This window comes from Oncorhynchus mykiss, chromosome 23 (assembly GCF_013265735.2).
Source record: "Oncorhynchus mykiss isolate Arlee chromosome 23, USDA_OmykA_1.1, whole genome shotgun sequence".
NCBI classification, from domain to species: domain Eukaryota; kingdom Metazoa; phylum Chordata; class Actinopteri; order Salmoniformes; family Salmonidae; genus Oncorhynchus; species Oncorhynchus mykiss.
The window spans coordinates 27878648-27899292 of NC_048587.1; the positions used below are offsets into that span (position 1 = coordinate 27878648).

Here is a 20645-nt window from a genome sequence, read left to right on the forward strand (position 1 = left end):
ACTGACTGCATTGATGGTAAACGCCGCATATGACGGCTCAATCAAAAATACTATTTTAATTCCAATCACGCTTTAAGGCGGATCGTCCGTACTACAGATTGAAAGTAGCCCAAAATCTATTTTTATCTATATATGGTTACATTCAATGCACCATTCAGCCTTCCATTGTGTAATACTATTCACTTCTGCTAAGGCTCTTACCATAGTCTGTATTTTCTGGCTCCCAGCAGTTTGATGGCCAGAAGTAGGGGGTCTGAGAAGAGTGATTGTAAGAAGAAAAGAGTGAGGGACGAGGCAGCTAAAGAACTGAGACACCTTTATCTAACAACTGATCTAAGAACTGAGACACCATTATCTAAGAACTGTTCTAAGAACTGAGACACCTTGATCTAAGAACTGATCTAAGAACTGAGACACCTTTATCTAAGAACTGATCTAAGAACTGAGACTCCTTTATCTAAGAACTGATCTAAGAACTGAGACGCCTGGCTAAAATTCCCATTAGGCCCTTGAGCGAGGCACTTTAGTTGCCTCCGTAAAACATCCAGCAATATAAATGGATTAAGTGTAAAAGATATAGCACTCAACAAAGACATATGGATTGAGTCCTGCCTGTGTGGTCTGATATGGATTGGATGAGATAAAGAAGGAGTACATTATAGTACATATAAGAGCCATACAGCCTATGAATTCACTGTACCTGAAACCTGTAAAAAGTGCCGTCGTCTTTGAGTGTGAGTACGTGGTCTGAGATAGGGAAGAAGTAGCCATGGGCAGCCATCAGGGTCCCTATGTGAAGGGCCTCCACTGGACAACACAAACAACATCATATAATTTTCCACCACAGCACCCCTAATATTCCCATTGTCCCGTTTGAAACATCCCACTTCCCCCCTCCACCGGGGTATGGCATATGAGGTCAGCATAGTACCTTTAGGGACTGCCTCAAAGGTAATTCTGACCTCATATGCCATATCCGTTACCCCTCCTAATGTAAAATGAAACACATTATATTTTTATCACTATTTCCACCTTGTCTCTCTGTATCTAGAATGTGTACGACCCAGCTATGCATTAATAAATGATCACTTATTAATGTTTAAAGATACACTATATACAAAATGGACACCCTTTCAAATTAGTGGATTCTGCTATTTCAGCCACACCCGTTGCTGACAGGTGTTTAAAAAAATAGAGTACACAGCCATGCAATCGCCATAGACAAACATTGGCAGTAAATTGGCCTGAGCTCAGTGACTTTCAACGTGGCACTGTCAGTTCGTAAAATGTCTGCCCTGCTAGAGCTGCCCCGGTCAACTGTAAGGGCTGTTATTGGGAAGTGGAAACGTCTAGAAGCAGCAACGGCTCAGTCACGAAGTGGTAAGCCAGATAAGATCACAGAACGGGACCACAGAGTGCTGAAGCGTGTAGTGTGTAAAAATAGTCTGTCCTCGGTTGCAGCACTGACTACTGAGTTCCAAACTGACTCTGGAAGCAACGTCAGCACAAGAACTGTTCGTCGGGAGCTTCATGAAATTGGTTTCAATGGCTGAGCAGCCGCACACAAGCCTAAGATCACCATGTGCAATGCCAAGCGTCAGCTGGAGTGGTGTAACGCTCACCGCCATTTGACTCTGGAGCAGTGGAAACGCGTACTCTGGAGTGATGAATCACGCTTCACCATCTGGCAGTCTGACGGACAAATCTGGGTTTGGCGGATGCCAGGAAAACGCTACCTGCCCCAATACATAGTGCCAACCGTAAAGTTTGGTTGAGGAGGAATAATGATCTGGGGCTGTTTGTCATGGTTCAGGCTAAGCCCCTTAGTTCCAGTGAAGGGAAATCTTAACACTACAGCGTACAATGACATTCTAGACAATTCTGTGCTTCAGACTTTGTGGCAAAAGTTTGGGGAAGGCCTTTTCCTGTTTCAGCATGACAATGCTGTGACGATGGAGATCTGTGTGTCCACATACTTTTGGTCATATAGTGTATGTTTAGCTTACTCATAAATGTGCCCTTTCAGTGTATTTGTGTGTGGATATGTGATATGTTTTATGCATTGTATGCTTGTGTGAGATTTTTAGTCTGCAATTTGGATACAGTGTTTTCAACCAAAACAGCAAAATTGTTATAGATAAATCAATTACAGAAAGAAAGAGACAGATATTATCTTCTGTTGGGAAGCTACACAGATGGCATACTGTATATTCTGGAATTCTGAAAGAGGATTTGCACATTCATCTATTTTGCTGTCTGGTTAGAGCTTCAGACACAGTGGATATCAAACAGGATTAAAGACGATTCCAGTCACCCCACAAAATAACTTTTAACAACTTTATGGATTGTTAGCACATAGCCCTAAGTGCTAAAGCATGCATTTATATCTACCAACTGTGGATACAAGTGTCTAGAACCAAGAGGTACATAGCTGCTTTGTAGGCTAATCGGATTCACATCCTAAACAAAGGAGGGAACAGGAGAATAAAAAATATCATTTTTTAAACTGAAATAGAAATGAGTGTCTGGCTTGGGGAGTGTCCTCAATTTGTTATTCCCTAGCTAATGTAAAGCTATCTGACTTTTTGACCCCCGACTACACTCGTGTGCCCTGTAATCGTCTTTACAGTGACTCAGCCATTAAAATGGACTGTACTGTCCTCGTGAATACCCTGGCATGCAGATTATAATTAATTTGAGGTCATTTCTATACTAGAATGTTCTAATGAGCGTATTGGGACTTTTGTGTTCTATATCATTTGTAATCAAATTTTTCTCACAGGACCATTGGGACCTCAAACAAGATTCTCTCAAGCTTAAATGTGTTTCTGTGCAATTTCCTGCTCGTCAGACCTTGTGAGTGACGACACAGTGCAATGAGATTCCTCAATCATTCCTCTTGAAGTAAAGGAATCAGAGATTCAGTCTGAACCTGTTTTCTGCTGAAGCATAGGAGCAGGTATTTCAGCCTGACTGCAGTGCTTTTTTCAGAGTTCTCCAGTGCTCCACGGTCCATGCGCAATTTGTGGAGTGCTGTTGAGTCAGCTTTGTTTTAAAAAGTGAAAATAAAATCACTAATGCGGGTGAATCGACCCTTCCATACCAAGGCATGCACCAGAAGGTACACACATAGGAAAACACACACACATCAAGGGCTCTTTGTGATTGTCTTATTGAACAGGCCGTGTGTGGAGCTGTTAACTGAGTGCTTTGAAAACAGGTAGGTAGACGAGGAAATACAATAGAGTCTCAACAGACTTTTGCCGGGTATGGAGCCTGAGGGAGAGAAGACATGCCAATTCTTTTTCTGTCCAGCACTCAAAGGCTTCCCCTCTCCTCTAAATCAGTGACATGGGTTATACCTATTGCCTCCCTCTGTCCGCCATTGAAAACCTTCCCCCTTCCTCTCACTCCATGGCAAAGTGATAATAACCAACCTTTTGAAACATGTTGTTCCCTTCGAGTGACGTGACCTAACATGATGGCGCCTACTAGGTTATATAATCAAATCAATTGCTTTAGAAAAGCACTGCTACCGAATGCATTGGGGTTTTAGAGAAACAAAGTCTGACTTTAGGCTACTTTTCAACTAATGTTACAATGATTCTAATTAGCCATTGACATGTTAAACATGGAAGGAACTTCTCAAGAATAAGGGTGTTGTAAGTAACATAACTCTAAATGACTCACTCTTTCACGTGTCTAGTGTCACATAAGTAAAGACATGAGGACACTAATGAGCATACATTACCTTGATCATCAATGTTCAGGTTTTTGATCATCCACTGTACAATGTCAGAACCTGGAATGGAAAACAACATACGTAAATACACCAAAAGCATACTGTACAGCACCTTTTAGCACAGTGATGTAAATTATAGAATGGAGTCGGCCTCTTTATTACATGCAAATTCCTCCCAGGTAGAACAATTGCGAGGGGGTAATTGTCAATCCAAAACAATATGCTTTTATTACAGCCATTCAAGAGCTTGGGACTATAAAGTTTCATCTGCATTTTTGTCCAAATGTAGTTGTTCTGTTCAATGTTTTCTACCTACAGTGGGGAGAACAAGTATTTGATACACTGCCGATTATGCGGGTTTTCCTACTTACAAAGCATGTAGAGTAGAGGTCGACCGATTAATCGGAATGGCCGATTAATTAGGGCCGATTTCAAGTTTTCATAACAAGCGGAAATCGGTATTTTTGGGCGCCGATTTGCAGATTTTTAAAAAAAAAATAGCTTTACTTAACTAGGCAAGTTAGTTAAGAACACATTCTTATTGTCTCTGTCTGTGTCTCTGTGACTGTTGGCGCAATTATTAGAAAATGGAAGAAGTTCAAGATGACAGTCAATCACCCTCGGTCTGGGGCTCCATGCAAGATCTCACCTCGTGGGGCATCAATGATCATGATGAAGGTGAGGGATCAGCCCAGAACTACACGGCAGGACCTGATCAATGACCTGAAAAGACCTGGGACCACAGTCTCAAAGAAAACCATTAGTAACACACTACGCCGTCATCGATTAAAATCCTGCAGCGCACGCAAGGTCCCCCTGCTTAAGCCAGTGCATGTCCAGGCCCGTCTGAAGTTTGCCAATGACCATCCGGATGATCCAGAGAAGGAATGGGAGAAGGTTATGTGGTCTGATGAGACAAAAATAGAGCTTTTTGGTCTAAACTCCACTCGCCCTGTTTGGAGGAAGAAGAAGGATGAGTACAACCCCAAGAACACCATCCCAACCGTGAAGCATGGATGTGGAAACATCATTCTTTGGGGATACTTTTCTGCAAAGGGGACAGGACAACTGCACCGTATTGAGGGGAGGATGGATTGGGCCATGTATCGCGAGATCTTGGCCAACAACCTCCTTCCCTCAGTAAGAGCATTGAAGATGGGTCGTGGCTGGGTCCTCCAGCATGACAACAACCCAAAACACACAGCCAGGGCAACTAAGGAGTGGCTCCGTAAGAAGCATCTCAAGGTCCTGGAGTGGGCTAGCGAGTCTCCAGACCTGAACCCAATATAAAATCTTTGGAGGGAGCTGAAAGTCTGTATTGCCCAGCGACAGCCCCGAAACCTGGAGGATCCGGAGAAGGTCTGTATGGAGGAGTGGGCCAAAATCCCTGCTGCAGTGTGTGCAAACCTGGCCAAGAACTACAGGAAACGTATGATCTCTGTAATTGCAAACAAAGGTTTCTGTACCAAATATTAAGTTCTACTTTTCTGATGTATCAAATACTTATGTCATGCAATAAAATGCTAATGAATTACTTAAAAATCATACAATGTGATTTTCTGAATTTTAGTTTTTTTAGATTCCGTCTCTCACAGTTGAAGTGTACCTATGATAAAAAATTACAGACCTCTACATGCTTTGTAAGTAGGAAAACCTGCAAAATCGGCAGTGTATCAAATACTTGTTCTCCCCACTGTATATAGTACTGTAAATATCCCAATGCATGTTGTTAAATTCAAAAGAATAGTAGATAAAAAATGCTGACACCATTCAAATCAGAACGTTAAAGCCAATTATCTCAGAATCATCCTTTTGCAGATAGAACATTAGAGTCCCAAGCTCTCCCATTAGAAACCACCTAACTCTGTTCCCATTAATACAAATTACACCCCTGATAAGAGTGGCTGGAACAGTCATGGCATAACCTGTCTAACTAACGCTAAGGAGGACACCTTAATACATATACACTGATTATACCAAACATTAGGTGCCCTCAGAACAGCCTCAATTCGTCGGGGGATGGACTCTACAAGGTGTCGAAAGCGTTCTACAAGGATGATGGCCCATGTTGACTCCAATGCTTCCCACAGTTGTGTCAAGTTGGCTGGATGTCCTTTGGGTGGTGGACCATTCTTGATACGCACAGGAAACTGTTGAGCTGTTGAGCTCGAAAAACCCAGCAGCGTTGCAGTCCTTGACACAAACCGATGCGCCTGGTACCTACTACCATACCCTGTTCAAAGGCACTTAAATATTTTGTTTGCCCATTCACCCATAATGGCACAAATACACAATACATGTCTCAATTGTCTCAAGTCTTAAAAATCCTTCTTTAACCTGTCTCCTCTCCTTCATCTACACTGATTGAAGTGTTTTGTCACATACAAGTGACATCAATAAGGGATCATAGCTTTCACCTGGTCAGTCTATGGTTATGGAATGAGCAGGTGTTCTTAATGTTTTGTATATTCAGTGCATAGTGTAATGCTGAAGAGTTGCCTACACTCAATGAGACATCTTATCTGCAGTACATCAGTGTTACCGATGTAGTTAGTTAGTTAAGATAGGCTAAAACAACTGGACAGAATAGAATACGCTTGGAAAGTGGAAATGTAAAAGGAAGTCAAAAAGTAAACATTGCTGGAGACACCTTGCTATTTTGGAGACTAGAGGTAACTAATTAATGGTAAATATGTGAATTTGTTCACCTCACAGTTATCCAAGCCGTCCTGCACCTTTGCCCCTGTTGCTGTAATAAGCATTGTTACTTCGACACGCTCTGCATCTGGGTCTTACCTTGATACCTGAAAACGACACTATTTTCAGCCTGACCACATTAGCCAGACATAGGATATGTTACTTAAATTTGTGTACCTCCATTTAGTACATGTTACGTTACAAATGGAATAATGGTCTGGTTACTTAAAGTTGCAATATGTAACTTTTTGGGTGACCCGACCAAATTCACATGTGGGTTATAGATCTGTCATTCTCATTGAAAAGAGAAGTATTCGATATGTTCTATGTGCGCTATTTCTATGCATCCTGTTCTTAAGTTTCGTTTTTGCTTCTTTTACTTTTGGTTTTGTACACCAGCTTCAAACAGCTGAAAATACAATAATTTTTGACATGTTAAAGATATTTCACAGTGGTTTAGATAGTACAATGATACTCTGCACTATACTTGCTTGCTTTGTCACATACACTGAAATTAGGTGAACTATTAGAATTTTTGCAATGAGGAAATGACGGAGCAATTTCTGCATAGTGCATCTTTAAGACCGAAATGAAAATAGGGAGGTTGGTCAAGGAGTATGGGTGGGCGTATAACGCAACTGTCAGAGACAACTGTGGCATTTTATATAACACTTCCCCTAACCATACGTTAATTCTCCAAAATGTTACAGATGTAGGATCTTAATTTGAGCCAGTCCCTTACAAAAATGAATTTGTTGCTGCAAGGTTCCTTATCAAGTTCTTCACATGAATAGTGAAGCTCAGTTTGTCATCCACCCACATTCACAAACATTTGTACTTGCTCTATGTACAGTGAGGGATGATTTTGTACATTTGCCCACTGACAAAGAAATGATCAGTCTATAATTTTAATGGTAGGTTTATTCGAACAGTGAGAGACTGAATAACAACAAAAAAATCGAGAAAAACGCATGTCAACAATGTTAGAAATTGATTTGCATTTTAATGAGGGAAATAAGTATTTGACCCCTCTGCAAAACATGACTTAGTACTTGTTGGCAAAACCCTTGTTGGCAATCACAGAGGTCAGATGTTTCTTGTAGTTGGCCACCAGGTTTGCACACATCTCAGGAGGGATTTTGTCCCACTCCTCTTTGCAGATCTTCTTCAAGTCATTAAGGTTTCGAGGCTGACGTTTAGCAACTCGAATCTTCAGCTCCCTCCACAAATGTTCTATGGGATTAAGGTCTGGAGACTGGCTAGGCCACTCCAGGACCTTAATGTGCTTCTTCTTGAGCCACTCCGTTGTTGCCTTGGCCGTGTGTTTTTGGTCATTGTCATGCTGGAATACCCATCCACGACCCATTTTTAATGCCCTGGCTGAGGGAAGGAGGTTCTCACCAAAAATTTGACTGTACATGGCCCCGTCCATGGTCCCTTTGATGCGGTGAAGTTGTCCTGTCCCCTTAGCAGAAAAACGCCCCCAAAGCATAATGTTTCCACCTCCATGTTTGACAGTGGGGATGGTGTTCTTGGGGTCATAGGCAGCATTCCTCCTCCTCCAAACACGGTGAGTTGAGTTGATGCCAAAGAGCTCCATTTTGGTATCATCTGACCACAACACTTTCACCCAGTTGTCCTATGAATCATTCAGATGTTCATTGGCAAACTTCAGACGGGCATGTATATGTGCTTTCTTGAGCAGGGGGACCTTGCGGGCACTGCAGGATTTCAGTTCTTCACAGAGAAAACCAATTGTTTTCTTGGTGACTATGGTCCCAGCTGCCTTGAGATCATTGACAAGATCCCCCCCGTGTAGTTCTGGGCTGATTCCTCACCGTTCTCATGATCATTGCTACTCCACGGGGTGAGATCTTGCATGGAGCCCCAGGCCGAGGGAGATTGACAGTTCTTTTGTGTTTCTTCCATTTGCGAATAATAGCACCAACTGTTGTCACCTTCTTAACAAGCTGCTTGGCGATGGTCTTGTAGCCCATTCCAGCCTTGTGTAGGTCTATACTATTGTCCCTGACATCCTTGGAGAGCTCTTTGGTCATGGCCATGGTGGAGAGTTTGGAATCTGATTGATTGCTTCTGTGGACAGGTGTCCTTTATACAGGTAACAAGCTGAGATTAGGAGCACTCCCTTTAAGAGTGTGCTCCTGATCTCAGCTCATTACCTGTATAAAAGTCACCTGGGAGCCAGAAATCTTTCTAAGTGAGAGGGGGTCAAATACTTATTTCCCTCATTAAAATGCAAATCAACTTATAACATTTCTGACATGCGTTTATCTGGATTTGTTGTTGTTGTTATTCTGCCTCTCACTGTTCAAATAAACCTACCATTAGGTTTATTTGTCAGTGGGCAAACGTACAAAATCAGCAGGGGATCAAATACTTTTTTCCCCTCACTCTATGTCCATCCAATGTTCAGTTGTGGCCAAAAGTTTTGAGAAGGATACAAATATGATTTTTCACAAGTTTGCTGCTTCAGTGTCTCTAGATATTTTTGTCAGATGTTACTATGGAATATTGAAGTATAATTACAAGCATTTCATAAGTGTCAAATGCTTTTATTGACAATTACATGAAGTTGACGCAAAGAGTCAATATTTGCAGTGTTGACCCTTCTTTTTCAAGACCTCTGCAATCTGCCCTGGCATGCTGTCAATTAACTTCTGGGCCACATCCTGACTGATAGCAGCCCATTCTTGCATAATCAATACTTGGAGTTTGTCAGATTTTGTGGGTTTTTGTTTGTCCACCCGCCTCTTGAGGATTGACCACAAGTTCTCAATGGGATTAAGGTCTGGGGAGTTTCCTAGCCATGGACCCAAAATATCAATGTTTTGTTCCCCGAGCCACTTAGTTATCACTCTTGCTTTGTGGCAAGGTTCTCCATCATGCTGGAAAAGGCATAGTTCATCACCAAAGTGTTCCTGGATGGTTGGGAGAAGTTACTCTTGGAGGATGTGTTGGTAACATTCTTTATTCATGGCTGTGTTCTTAGTCATAATTGTGAGTGAGGCCACTCCCTTGGCTGAGAAGCAACCCCACATATGAATGGTCTCAGGATGCTTTACTGTTGGCATGACACAGGACTGATGGTAGTCCTTACCTTGTCTTCTCCGGACAAGCTTTTTCCGGATGCCCCAAACAATCGGAAAGGGGATTCATCAGAGAAAATGACTTTACCCCAGTCCTCAGCAGTCCGTCCCTGTACCTTTTGCAGATTATCAGTCTGTCCCTGATGTTTTTCCTGGAGAGAAGTGGCTTCTTTGCTGCCCTTCTTGACACCAGGCCATCCACCAAAGGTCTTCGCCTCACTGTGCGTGCAGATGCACACACACCTGCCTGCTGCCATTTCTGAGCAAGCTCTGTACTGGTGGTGCCCTGATCCCACAGCTGAATCAACTTTAGGAGATGGTCCTGGCGCTTGCTGGACTTTCTTGGGTGCCTGAAGCCTTCTTCACAACAATTGAACCGCTCTCCTTGAAGTTCTTGATGATCTGATAAACGGTTGATTTAGGTGCAATCTTACAGGCAGCAATATCCTTGCCTGTGAAGCCCTTTTTGTGCAAATCAATGATGACGGCACGTGTTTCCTTGCAGTTAACCAAGATTGACAGAGGAAGAACAATGATTCCAAGCACCACCCTCCTTTTGAAGCTTCCAGTCTGTTATTCGAACTCAATCAGTATGACCGAGTGATCTCCAGCCTTGTCCTCGTCAACACTCACACCTGTGTTAACGAGAGAATCATTGACATGATGTCAGTTGGTCCTTTGTGGCAGGGCTGAAATGCAGTGGAAATGTTTTTGGGGGATTCAGTTCATTTGCATGGCAAAGAGGGACTTTGCAATTAATCTGATCACTCTTCATAACATTCTGGAGTATATGAAAATTGCCATCATACAAATGTAGGCAGCAGACTTTGTGAAAATTAATATTTGCGTCATTCTCAAAACGTTTGGCCACAACATGATTAGTAACATGCCTGGCATTTGAAAATAACATGAATTTTGTTTTACCCAAATTCAGAACCAGCCTCAAATCATACAGATTCTGTTGTATGGTGCTAAATGCTCTTTGGACATTTTCAAATGCTAAAGAAAAACTACCACCACTTGAAACTACTGTAACTTGAAAGTATATCCCCCTTTTCTGTCAAGTTTCCATCCTTAACATTATATATGAAATGTGAAAAATTATAAAAGTATTTTTGTTAACTTCTTATGGCTGGGGGGCAGTATTGAGTAGATTGGATGAATAAGGTGCCCAGAGTAAACTGCCTGCTACTCAGGCCCAGAAGCTAAGATATGCATATGATTAGATGATGAGTATATTTGGATAGGAAACACTCGGAAGTTTCTAAAACTGTTTGAATGATGTCTGTGAGTATAACAGAACTCATATGGCAGGCAACAACATGAGAAAAAAATCCAACCAGGAAGTGGGAAATCTGAGGTTTGTAGTTTTTCAACTCTTTGCCAATCCAAGTTGGTGTAAATTTGGTCCGATTGCACTTCCTAAGGCTTCCACTAGATGTCAACCGTCTTTAGAACCTTGATTGAGGCTTCTACTGTGAAGGGGGAGAGAATGAGAGCTGTTTCAACCAGAGGTCTGGCAAAGTGCCATGAGCTCAGTCAGGCGTGTGCCCGTGAGAGGTAGCTGCATTCCATTGCATTTCTAAAGACAAAGGAATATTCCGGTTGAAACATTATTGAAGATTTATGTTAAAAACATCCTAAAGATTGATTATATAAATCGTTTGACATGTTTCTGCGAACTGTAACGGAACTCTTCAAGGCACACTTAACCAGCACGGCTACCACAGCAACAATTGTAGGATATGTACACACACACTCATACACACTCAACCCCTTTCCCCCGCAAACAACCATAAACTTAGATGCTCAACAGTCATTCCATCCCAGAGCTCAACTCAAGGAAGGACTTGATTAATGAATGCATACAGTTGAAGCTGTATGAGAAAGCATGCAAAATTTAGAAAAAACGGGCAAACATGGGGGGATTTGATCATTGTCAAGTACTAGGTGATGGAGATCAGATACACCCCCTTCCCCTGAAACACCCACACGCTGGTCACATGTTGTGACCATTTATCCAAGCATCTATGTGCAGTCAGACATTTGATGATTTTGTGCCACCAGGGCCACAATAATGTGTACCCTCTCTGAATGTGTGACCCCCTCCCCATGGGATACTGCAGCTAGTGTTGCCAGCACTGCCTGGGTGGGGGCACCCCACCGGAATCCCCACCGGCAGGGTACAAGGTCGTCAAGGTTCACATTAGCAGCTTTGAGAATTTACTTGTATATTATGCTCTCCCCTCAGGGGGCTTTGGTTTTGTAGAACCAACTCTGCCAGGCAGGCTCGGAATCTTGAGGGGGCGTTGCTGCTTTAGTACGTCTCCGACCACATTCATCTTTCTGATTTGGCTGCTTATAGGCTACTTACAGTAAGCACATAAAACTTTTAAGGACTTCTCCTTAGTGTGTGGGTTGCTCAGGTGTGTGTCTAGGGTATAGGGTTGGGGACCATTCCATCATGATAGGACAGTAAATAAATAAACTATATTCATAATTTACTTTAAATGTATATCCCGTATCTGCACGAAATTGAAAGCTCTCTCTCACAACCCTTACTCAGAAACACACATGGACTCGTCGTTTTTCACTCACTTAACTAGATCACGGTCTTCAAGGACAAAACTTTGCTTCGCCAGCCCAGAGAGGAGCAGGGCCAAGATCTTCTCTCTGAAATGCAGGTATAGTTTGAAATGACCCTGCTGGTGGGGTCTCAGATGCTCATTTATTTATAGCCTGAAACAATTAATTTATTCACTAAACATTCTTCTCTCCAGATACACAAGGTGACATTGCTTTAAGACTTCTGCCAGTGATCCTCCCAACACCAGTCTACAAAATAGGCAGGAAGATATTCCTACCCAGCTTCAATGAGACCAGACAGTCCTTCATTGACCTGCAGCCTGTAAGTTTAAATAGTGGATAGGCATTGGGAGATTGATGGGGAAATTAAATGGCATTTTGTAAATCTTGAATGAAAGGAACAGCATTCCAAAATCTGTTACGCATAACAGAACACTCCAAGACAGAAGCCAGGTTTCCATCCAATTTGCGACAGATTTTATTGCAAATATTTAAAAATCTGCATAAAATAATAGGTGCGTTTCCAGCATACAGACTTTTTGCGGATAAAAGGCTGTGCATGATGAGGTTTTGCAAGTACAAATAAATTCTCATGTACCGGAGAAAATTCAAATTAGTTCAATCGCATGTTCAACTATACTGATAGTTTCGTCACAAATTGTTGCATTATATACAGGGTGCCTGCGGATCCTTAAAAGGTCTTAAATGAATTTATCTAAATGAACTTCTCTGGGATATGTGGGACGCTAGCCAACAGCCAGTGAAAGGGCGCCAAATTCAAACATAAATCTCATAATTAAAATTCCTCAAACATACAAGTATTATACACCATATTAAAGATAAACTTCTTGTTAATCCAGCCACAGTGTCTGATTTCAAAAAGGCTTTACGGCGAAAGCACACCTTGCGATTATGTTAGGTCAGCGCCTAGTCACAGAAAACCACACAGCCATTTTCCAAAGAAGGAGAGGTGTCACAAAAGACAGAAATAGCGTTAAAATGAATCACTAACCTTTGATGATCTTTACCGGATGGCACTCCCAGGACTCCATGTTAGACAATAAATGTGTGTTTTGTTCAATAAAGTTCATCTTTATGTCCAAAAACCTAATTTGAAATTGGTGCGTTATGTTCAGAAATGCATTGTCTCAAACAAACATCCGGTGAAATTGCAGAGAGCCACATCAAATTACAGAAATAATCATCATAAACATTGATCTAAGATACAAGTGTTATACATACGATTATAGATAAACTTCTTCTTAATGCAACCACTGTGTCAGATTTTTTTTTAAATATACGGTAAAAGCACACCATGCAATTGTGTTAGGTCAGTGCCTAGCCACAGAAAAACATAGCAATTTTTCAATCAATCAGAGGTGTCACAAAACTCAGAAATAGCATTATAAATATTCACTTACCTTTGATGATCGTCATCGGAATGCATTCCCAGGAATCCCAGTTCCACGATAAATGTTTTCATAAGGCGCAGGCACTTAGTCCAGACGAAAGTCAAAAGAGTTCCATTACAGTTCATAGAAACATGTCAAACGATGTATATAATCAATCTTTAGGATGTTTTTATCATAAGTCTTCAATAATATTCCAAATGGGACAATTCCTTTGTCTTTAGAAATGAAAGGGAATGCAGCTCGCTCTCACGGCCGCGAGCCTGACTTAGCTCATGGCATTCTGCCAGACACCTGGTTCAAACAGCTCTTATTCGCCTCCCGTTCATAGTAGAAGCCTGAAACAAGGTTCTAAAGACTGTTGACATCTAGTGGAAGCATTAGGAAGTGCAATATGACCCCATAAACACTGTATATTCGATAGGCAATGACTTGAAAACAGATTTCCCACTTCCTGGTTGGATTTTTTCTCAGGTTTTTGCTTGCCATTTGAGTTATGTTATACTCACAGACATCATTCAAACAGTTTTATAAACTTCAGAGTGTTTTCTATCCAAATCTATGAATATGCATATTCTAGCTTCTGGGCCTGAGTAGCAGGCAGGTTACTCTGCGTACCTTATTCATCCAAGCTACTCATTACTGCCCCCCAGTCCCAAAGAAGTTAAAGGCCTTAATAAAAATCTTAAATTTTCTACAACACATTTTTCAAAGGTCTTTAAAAAAGTAGACTGGGAGATGGACTGCTTTTTATTACGCCCCAATTTACTTCAATGGAACGCATTTAAGCTTGAGTTATGCACAGAGCGGAACCACACTTAGTAACTTTCCCGCAGCTGTCAGAAGTCAGCGAGACCTTCCTGACTGTTGGCTGCTTTTCTCTCATGCTGCTGGTGCGTTCGTCTGTTAGCTAGCAAATATTGGCTACGGTGAAGTGGTAATGAAGGTAGACTCTAAACTATGCTAGACAGTTAATGTTAGTCTGCAGCTACCATCGGAAAGTGCAAATTCAACGAGAATTGGTTGGAGAACAGCAACTTTACTTCGTGGTTGAAATCACTTAGCACTATGGGAATTAAAGCTGTAGAATTCCACACGCAGTGTGAAAAACACCAAACCGCTGTGAAAAGCCGCCAACGCCCGTAATTTTTCAGTTCTGTTCAGTCGTCTCCCCGCCACAGTACCACAGATGACCCAATTACAGCCAGACACATTAGCACTCAAACAACCTTGTTGCAGGGAACAGCAGCATCACGCAATCTCCCGAACAACGTTTGGCTCTACGCCCACACTAAAAGCAGAGGTGCTATGGAGTCTAAACTCAGTGGCGAGGCGTCAGTCCTATATTGCCAATGAGCAATTTGGAGAGGTCTTTCAGGCGATGTTCCCCAACAAAAGCCTCAACCAAAGCACAAAAAGTTCAAAACTGGATCTGCATTTATGCTATTGGGAGGGAGATTGCATTCAGTCAAGGTACCTGGGTCACAGTTCATGGGGCATGCAACAGCTTGGGATTTACTACATTTCAAAGTAAATAATCAATAAATGATTTAATTATTGTTAATGTTATTTATATTATTTATTAGCAAATGTTAGTTAATGTCACAGGTGCGTTCACAATACTTTGCTCATTAGCTAATTATGGAATTTTATTAGGATCTATTCAACAGAAGCATAGGGAAATCTACAGAACATGCCATTTAATAGCATTAGCCTATTCCATATCTTTTGTTGCCTCATTTTGGTCAGTAGACTTGGAATTTTATACAGTAGGGATGCACGATATATCGGTGAACATGTCAGAATCGGCCAATATTAGCTAAAAATGCCAACATCGACATCGGCCCGATGTCTAGTTTAACGCCGATGTGCAAAACTGATGTCAAAGCTGACGTGCACATCTATATAATGTAGGTAGGTACATGACGTAATGATGCCATACAATTTTGCGCTACCCGTGCAACATAGCATTCCTAAACTAGCCCACAGTGTCAGCTGTGTGGATCGAGCAGTCAACAAGTCAAGCAGTCATTTGAAAGAGTAAGACAATTTCAGCGAGACAACTCAAAGGCGAAATCCATTAACGCCAAGATAATGGAATTCATTGCCCTTGACAAGCAACCATTCCCTGTTATGGGTGATGTTGGCTTTCGCCGACTGGTCGAGCACCGGTACACACTACCAAGTGCGCCATTTTTCAGATGTTGCCCTACCGGAGTTACACAGTAATAGCGTCACTGCTATTAGCTTCACAACTAACATTTGGACCAGCGATATCAGCCCCATGAGCATGTGGGTCGTCGAGGATTTCATACTGAGAAAAGTCGTATTACTCATGAATGTGCTCGTTGAATGTGCATGGCATTTGATAACATGTCTGAAAACTTGGAAACATGAACTTGGAAACCTGAACACACTAGCTAGCTCCATTCAAACAACTGACTCGAGAAATAATATTCTCAACTGCGCCTGCAGCAGACATGATACCCTCTGTCATGGCATTGAAATGCCTGCTCAACAAAACTGCCGACACAGGCTGTGAATAAGCAATTCGGTGGCATTCTCTTTACTGTGTCGCCACCATGCTCGATGCTATGTACAAGGACCGCTACTTCGATGCAGACAAGAAACAGGGTTTACGTGAAATGTTACATACACAGCTGGACAAGTTGGAAATGGACACAGTAACAGTGCACCCCCGAGGAAGGAGAGGCCACGGACAGACAGAGATGACACTTCACTGCTTGACATGTATGAGGAAATCCTGGTTGACAATGAAATGACTGAACAAATGAACAACGAAACAGCACATCAAGTAAGTGAAAGAAATGGGTTTTTATTATGTTTTACTGGTAATGGGGACTTACGTAAATGCCAACAAAATAACTTTTTGGTCAGTGTGGTGTGTGTGTGTGTGTGTGTGTGTGTGTGTGTGTGTAACCTTTATTTAACTAGGCAAGTCAGTTAAGAACAAATTCTTATTTACAATGATGGCCTACCCCAGCCAAACCCGGATGACTCTGGGCCAATTGTGCGCCGCCGTATGGGACGGCCTGGATTCGAACCAGGGACCATAGTGATGCCTCTTGCACTGAGAGGCAGTGCCTTAGTTAACACACACACATGGACACAGTGGTCAATTTAACTGTACTAGAATGCTTAAAAGGCCGCAAAAATGTGTAATATCGGTAATCAGTATCGTTGTCACGTATACTCCCTCTCCAGCCTCTAGGTTATCAGGCTGCTGATTATCCCACACACCTGTCACCATCGTCAAGCGCACAAGTGCCTCATGACACTCACCTGGACTCCATCATCTCCTTGACTTTCTTCCCTATATCTGTCACTCCCCTTGGTTCTTTCCTTAGGTGTTATTGACTCTGTTTCATGTCGGTGCGTTGGTTGTGTTTCGTGTTTATTGTTTTATTTATTTAAACACTCACTCCCTGTTCTTGCTTCCCGAATCTCAGTGCACTCGTTATAGAATAACACCTCGCCTAAGGGAAACATAAGGGAGTGTTTTTTTTGTGTCAGTGTAAATGATGTCGGGTCCGGGCGCCGCTACAGGCTCTCATGCCTCAGCCAGATCGTCAGGTTCCCGTGCCTCAGCCAACGTGATGGGTTCCCATGCCTCAGCCGACGTGATGGGTTCCGGCGCCTCAGCCAACGTGACGGGTTCCCGTGCCTCCGCAGGGGTGACCGGTCCGCTCCGCCCGTAATCCCCAGGTTCATCCCCTTTGTTGGAGCCGTGCGTCGGGGAGGGGTTACTGTCCCGTATACTCTCCCTCCGGCCTCTAGATCATCAGGCTGCTGATTATCCCGCACACCTGTCACCATCGTCAAGCACATCAGTGCCTCATCTTCCCTATTGTCATGTATTGTCATGTTGTGTCTTTCTGTCCTGTCCTTTCACCCTGTCTCCCTCTGCTGGTCGTATTAGGTTACCTTTTCTCCCCCGCTTTCCCCCAGCTGTTCCTTGTCTCCTCTTGACTACCTCGTCACCCCTTCTCCCACCTGTTCCCCTTTTCCCTCTGATTAGTCCCCTATATCTCTCTCTGTTTTTGTTCCTGTCCTTGTCGGATTCTTGTTTGTTGTGTTTCATGCCTGAACCAGACTATCGTCATGTTTGCTGTAACCTTGTCCTGTCCTGTCGGAATCTGCCGGTCTATCTGAGCCTACCTATGTTTGGTTATTAAAGAAGCTCTGTTTAAGTTAGTTCGCTTTTGGGTCCTCATTCACTCACCGTAACAGAAGAATCCGACCAAGAATGGACCCAGCGACTTCGGATCCTCTCCACTCAGCCGTCGAGATCCAGGGAGCGATGCTAGGCAGACACGAGCAGGAATTGTCTGCTGCTCGACATGCCGTTGAGACCCTGGCCACCCAAGTCTCCAACCTCACAGAACAGGTTCACCATCTCCGCCTCGATCCACCGGCCACTTCCAGGGCTTTCGAATCTCCGGAGCCCAGAATCAATAACCCGCCGTGTTACTCTGGGGAGCCCACTGAATGCCGCTCGTTCCTCACCCAGTGCGATATTGTGTTTTCTCTCCAGCCCAACACTTACGCCAGGAGCACTGCTCGTGTCGCCTACGTCATATCTCTCCTTACTGGACGGGCTCGTGAGTGGGGCACGGCAATCTGGGAGGCAAGGGCTGAGTGTACTAACCAGTATCAGGACTTTAAGGAGGAGATGATACGGGTTTTTGATCGACCTGTTTTTGGGGAGGAGGCTTCCAGGGCCCTGTCTTCCCTATGTCAAGGCAATCGATCCATAACAGACTACTCTATTGAGTTTCGCACTCTTGCTGCCTCCAGTGGCTGGAACGAGCCGGCTTTGCTCGCTCGTCTTCTGGAGGGTCTCCGCGCAGAGGTAAAGGATGAGATTCTCTCCCGGGAGGTTCCTTCCAGCGTGGATTCCTTGATTGAAATCGCTATTCGCATTGAGCGACGGGTTGATCTTCGTCACCGAGCTCGTGGAAAGGAGCTCGCGTTCTCCGTTGCCCCCCTCTCCGCATCACTACCATCTTCCTCTGCCGGCTCGGGAGCTGAGCCTATGCAGCTGGGAGGTATCCGCGTCTCGACTAAGGAGAGGGAACGGAGAATCACCAACCGCCTCTGTCTCTATTGCGGTTCTGCTGGTCATTTTGTCACTTCATGTCCAGTAAAAGCCAGAGCTCATCAGTAAGCGGAGGGCTACTGGTGAGCGCTACTACTCCTGTCTCTCCTTCAAGATCCTGCACTACCTTGTCGGTCCATCTACGCTGGACCGGTTCGTCAGCTTCCTGCAGTGCCTTAATAGACTCTGGGGCGGAGGGCTGTTTTATGGACGAGACCTGGGCTCGGGAACATGACATTCCTCTCAGACAGTTAAGGGAGTCCACGGCCTTGTTCGCCCTGGATGGTAGTCCTCTCCCCAGGATTCAGCGTGAGACGCTACCTTTAACCCTCACTGTTTCCGGTAATCATAGCGAAACCATTTCTTTTTTGATTTTTCGTTCACCTTTTACACCTGTTGTTTTGGGCCATCCCTGGCTAGTTTGTCATAATCCTTCCATTAATTGGTCTAGTAATTCTATCCTCTCCTGGAACGTCTCTTGTCATGTGAAATGTTTAATGTCTGCTATCCCTCCTGTTTCCTCTGTCTCTTCTTCACAGGAGGAGCCTGGTGATTTGACAGGGGTGCCGGAGGAATATCACGATCTGCGCACGGTGTTCAGTCGGTCCAGGGCCACCTCTCTTCCTCCACACCGGTCGTATGATTGTAGTATTGATCTCCTTCCGGGAACCACTCCCCCCCGGGGTAGACTATACTCTCTGTCGGCTCCCGAACGTAAGGCTCTTGAGGATTATTTGTCTGTAGCTCTTGACGCCGGTACCATAGTCCCCTCCTCCTCTCCCGCCGGAGCGGGGTTTTTTTTTGTCAAGAAGAAGGACGGGTCTCTGCGCCCCTGCATAGATTATCGAGGGCTGAATGACATAACAGTTAAGAATCGTTATCCGCTTCCTCTTATGTCTTCAGCCTTCGAGATCCTGCAGGGAGCCAGGTTTTTCACTAAGTTGGACCTTCGTAACGCTTACCATCTCGTGCGCATCAGGGAGGGGGACGAGTGGAAGACGGCGTTTAACACTCCGTTAGGGCACTTTGAATACCGGGTTCTTCCTTTCGGCCTCGCTAACGCTCCAGCTGTCTTTCAGGCATTAGTCAATGATGTCCTGAGAGACATGCTGAACATCTTTGTTTTCGTTTACCTTGACGATATCCTGATTTTTTCACCGTCACTCCAGATTCATCTTCAGCACGTTCGACGTGTCCTCCAGCGCCTTTTAGAGAATTGTCTTTTTGTGAAGGCTGAGAAGTGCACTTTTCATGCCTCCTCCGTCACATTTCTCGGTTCTGTTATTTCCGCTGAAGGCATTAAGATGGATCCCGCTAAGGTCCAAGCTGTCATTGATTGGCCCGCCCCTAAGTCACGCGTCGAGCTGCAGCGCTTTCTCGGCTTCGCGAACTTCTATCGTCGTTTCATCCGTAATTTCGGTCAGGTGGCAGCTCCTCTCACAGCCCTTACTTCTGTCAAGACGTGCTTTAAGTGGTCCGTTTCCGCCCAGGGAGCTTTTGATCTCCTCAAGAATCGTTTTACATCCGCTCCTATCCTTGTTACACCTGACGTCTCTAGACAGTTCGTTGTCGAGGTTGACGCATCAGAGGTGGGCGTGGGAGCCATTCTTTCTCAGCGCTCCCTCTCTGACGACAAGGTCCACCCATGCGCGTATTTTTCTCATCGCCTGTCGCCGTCGGAACGTAACTATGATGTGGGAAACCGCGAACTGCTCGCCATCCGGTTAGCCCTAGGCGAATGGCGACAGTGGTTGGAGGGGGCGACCGTTCCTTTTGTCGTTTGGACTGACCATAGGAACCTTGTACATCCGTTCTGCCAAACGACTTAATGCGCGTCAGGCGCGTTGGGCGCTGTTTTTCGCTCGTTTCGAGTTCGTGATTTCTTATCGTCCGGGCTCTAAGAACACCAAGCCTGATGCTTTATCTCGTCTCTTCAGTTCTTCAGTAGCCTCCACTGACCCCGAGGGGATTCTCCCTGAGGGGCG

At 44.0% G+C, this 20645-nt stretch overlaps 1 protein-coding gene across 3 annotated transcripts in view; it reads right to left on the reverse strand.

Moving 5' to 3' along the window:
- The window catches only part of LOC110502525 (regulator of G-protein signaling 7), a 123334-nt gene that overhangs the window by 18556 nt on the left and 84133 nt on the right, over window positions 1-20645 (reverse strand). For all 3 annotated transcript variants that reach the window (XM_021580600.2, XM_021580599.2, XM_036960074.1), the window contains 3 exons: window positions 3752-3802; window positions 701-807; window positions 202-253 (listed from right to left, as the gene is read on the reverse strand). In XM_021580600.2, the coding sequence (XP_021436275.1) occupies window positions 202-253; window positions 701-807; window positions 3752-3802 (210 nt within the window). The remainder of the gene's footprint in view (window positions 1-201; window positions 254-700; window positions 808-3751; window positions 3803-20645) is intronic.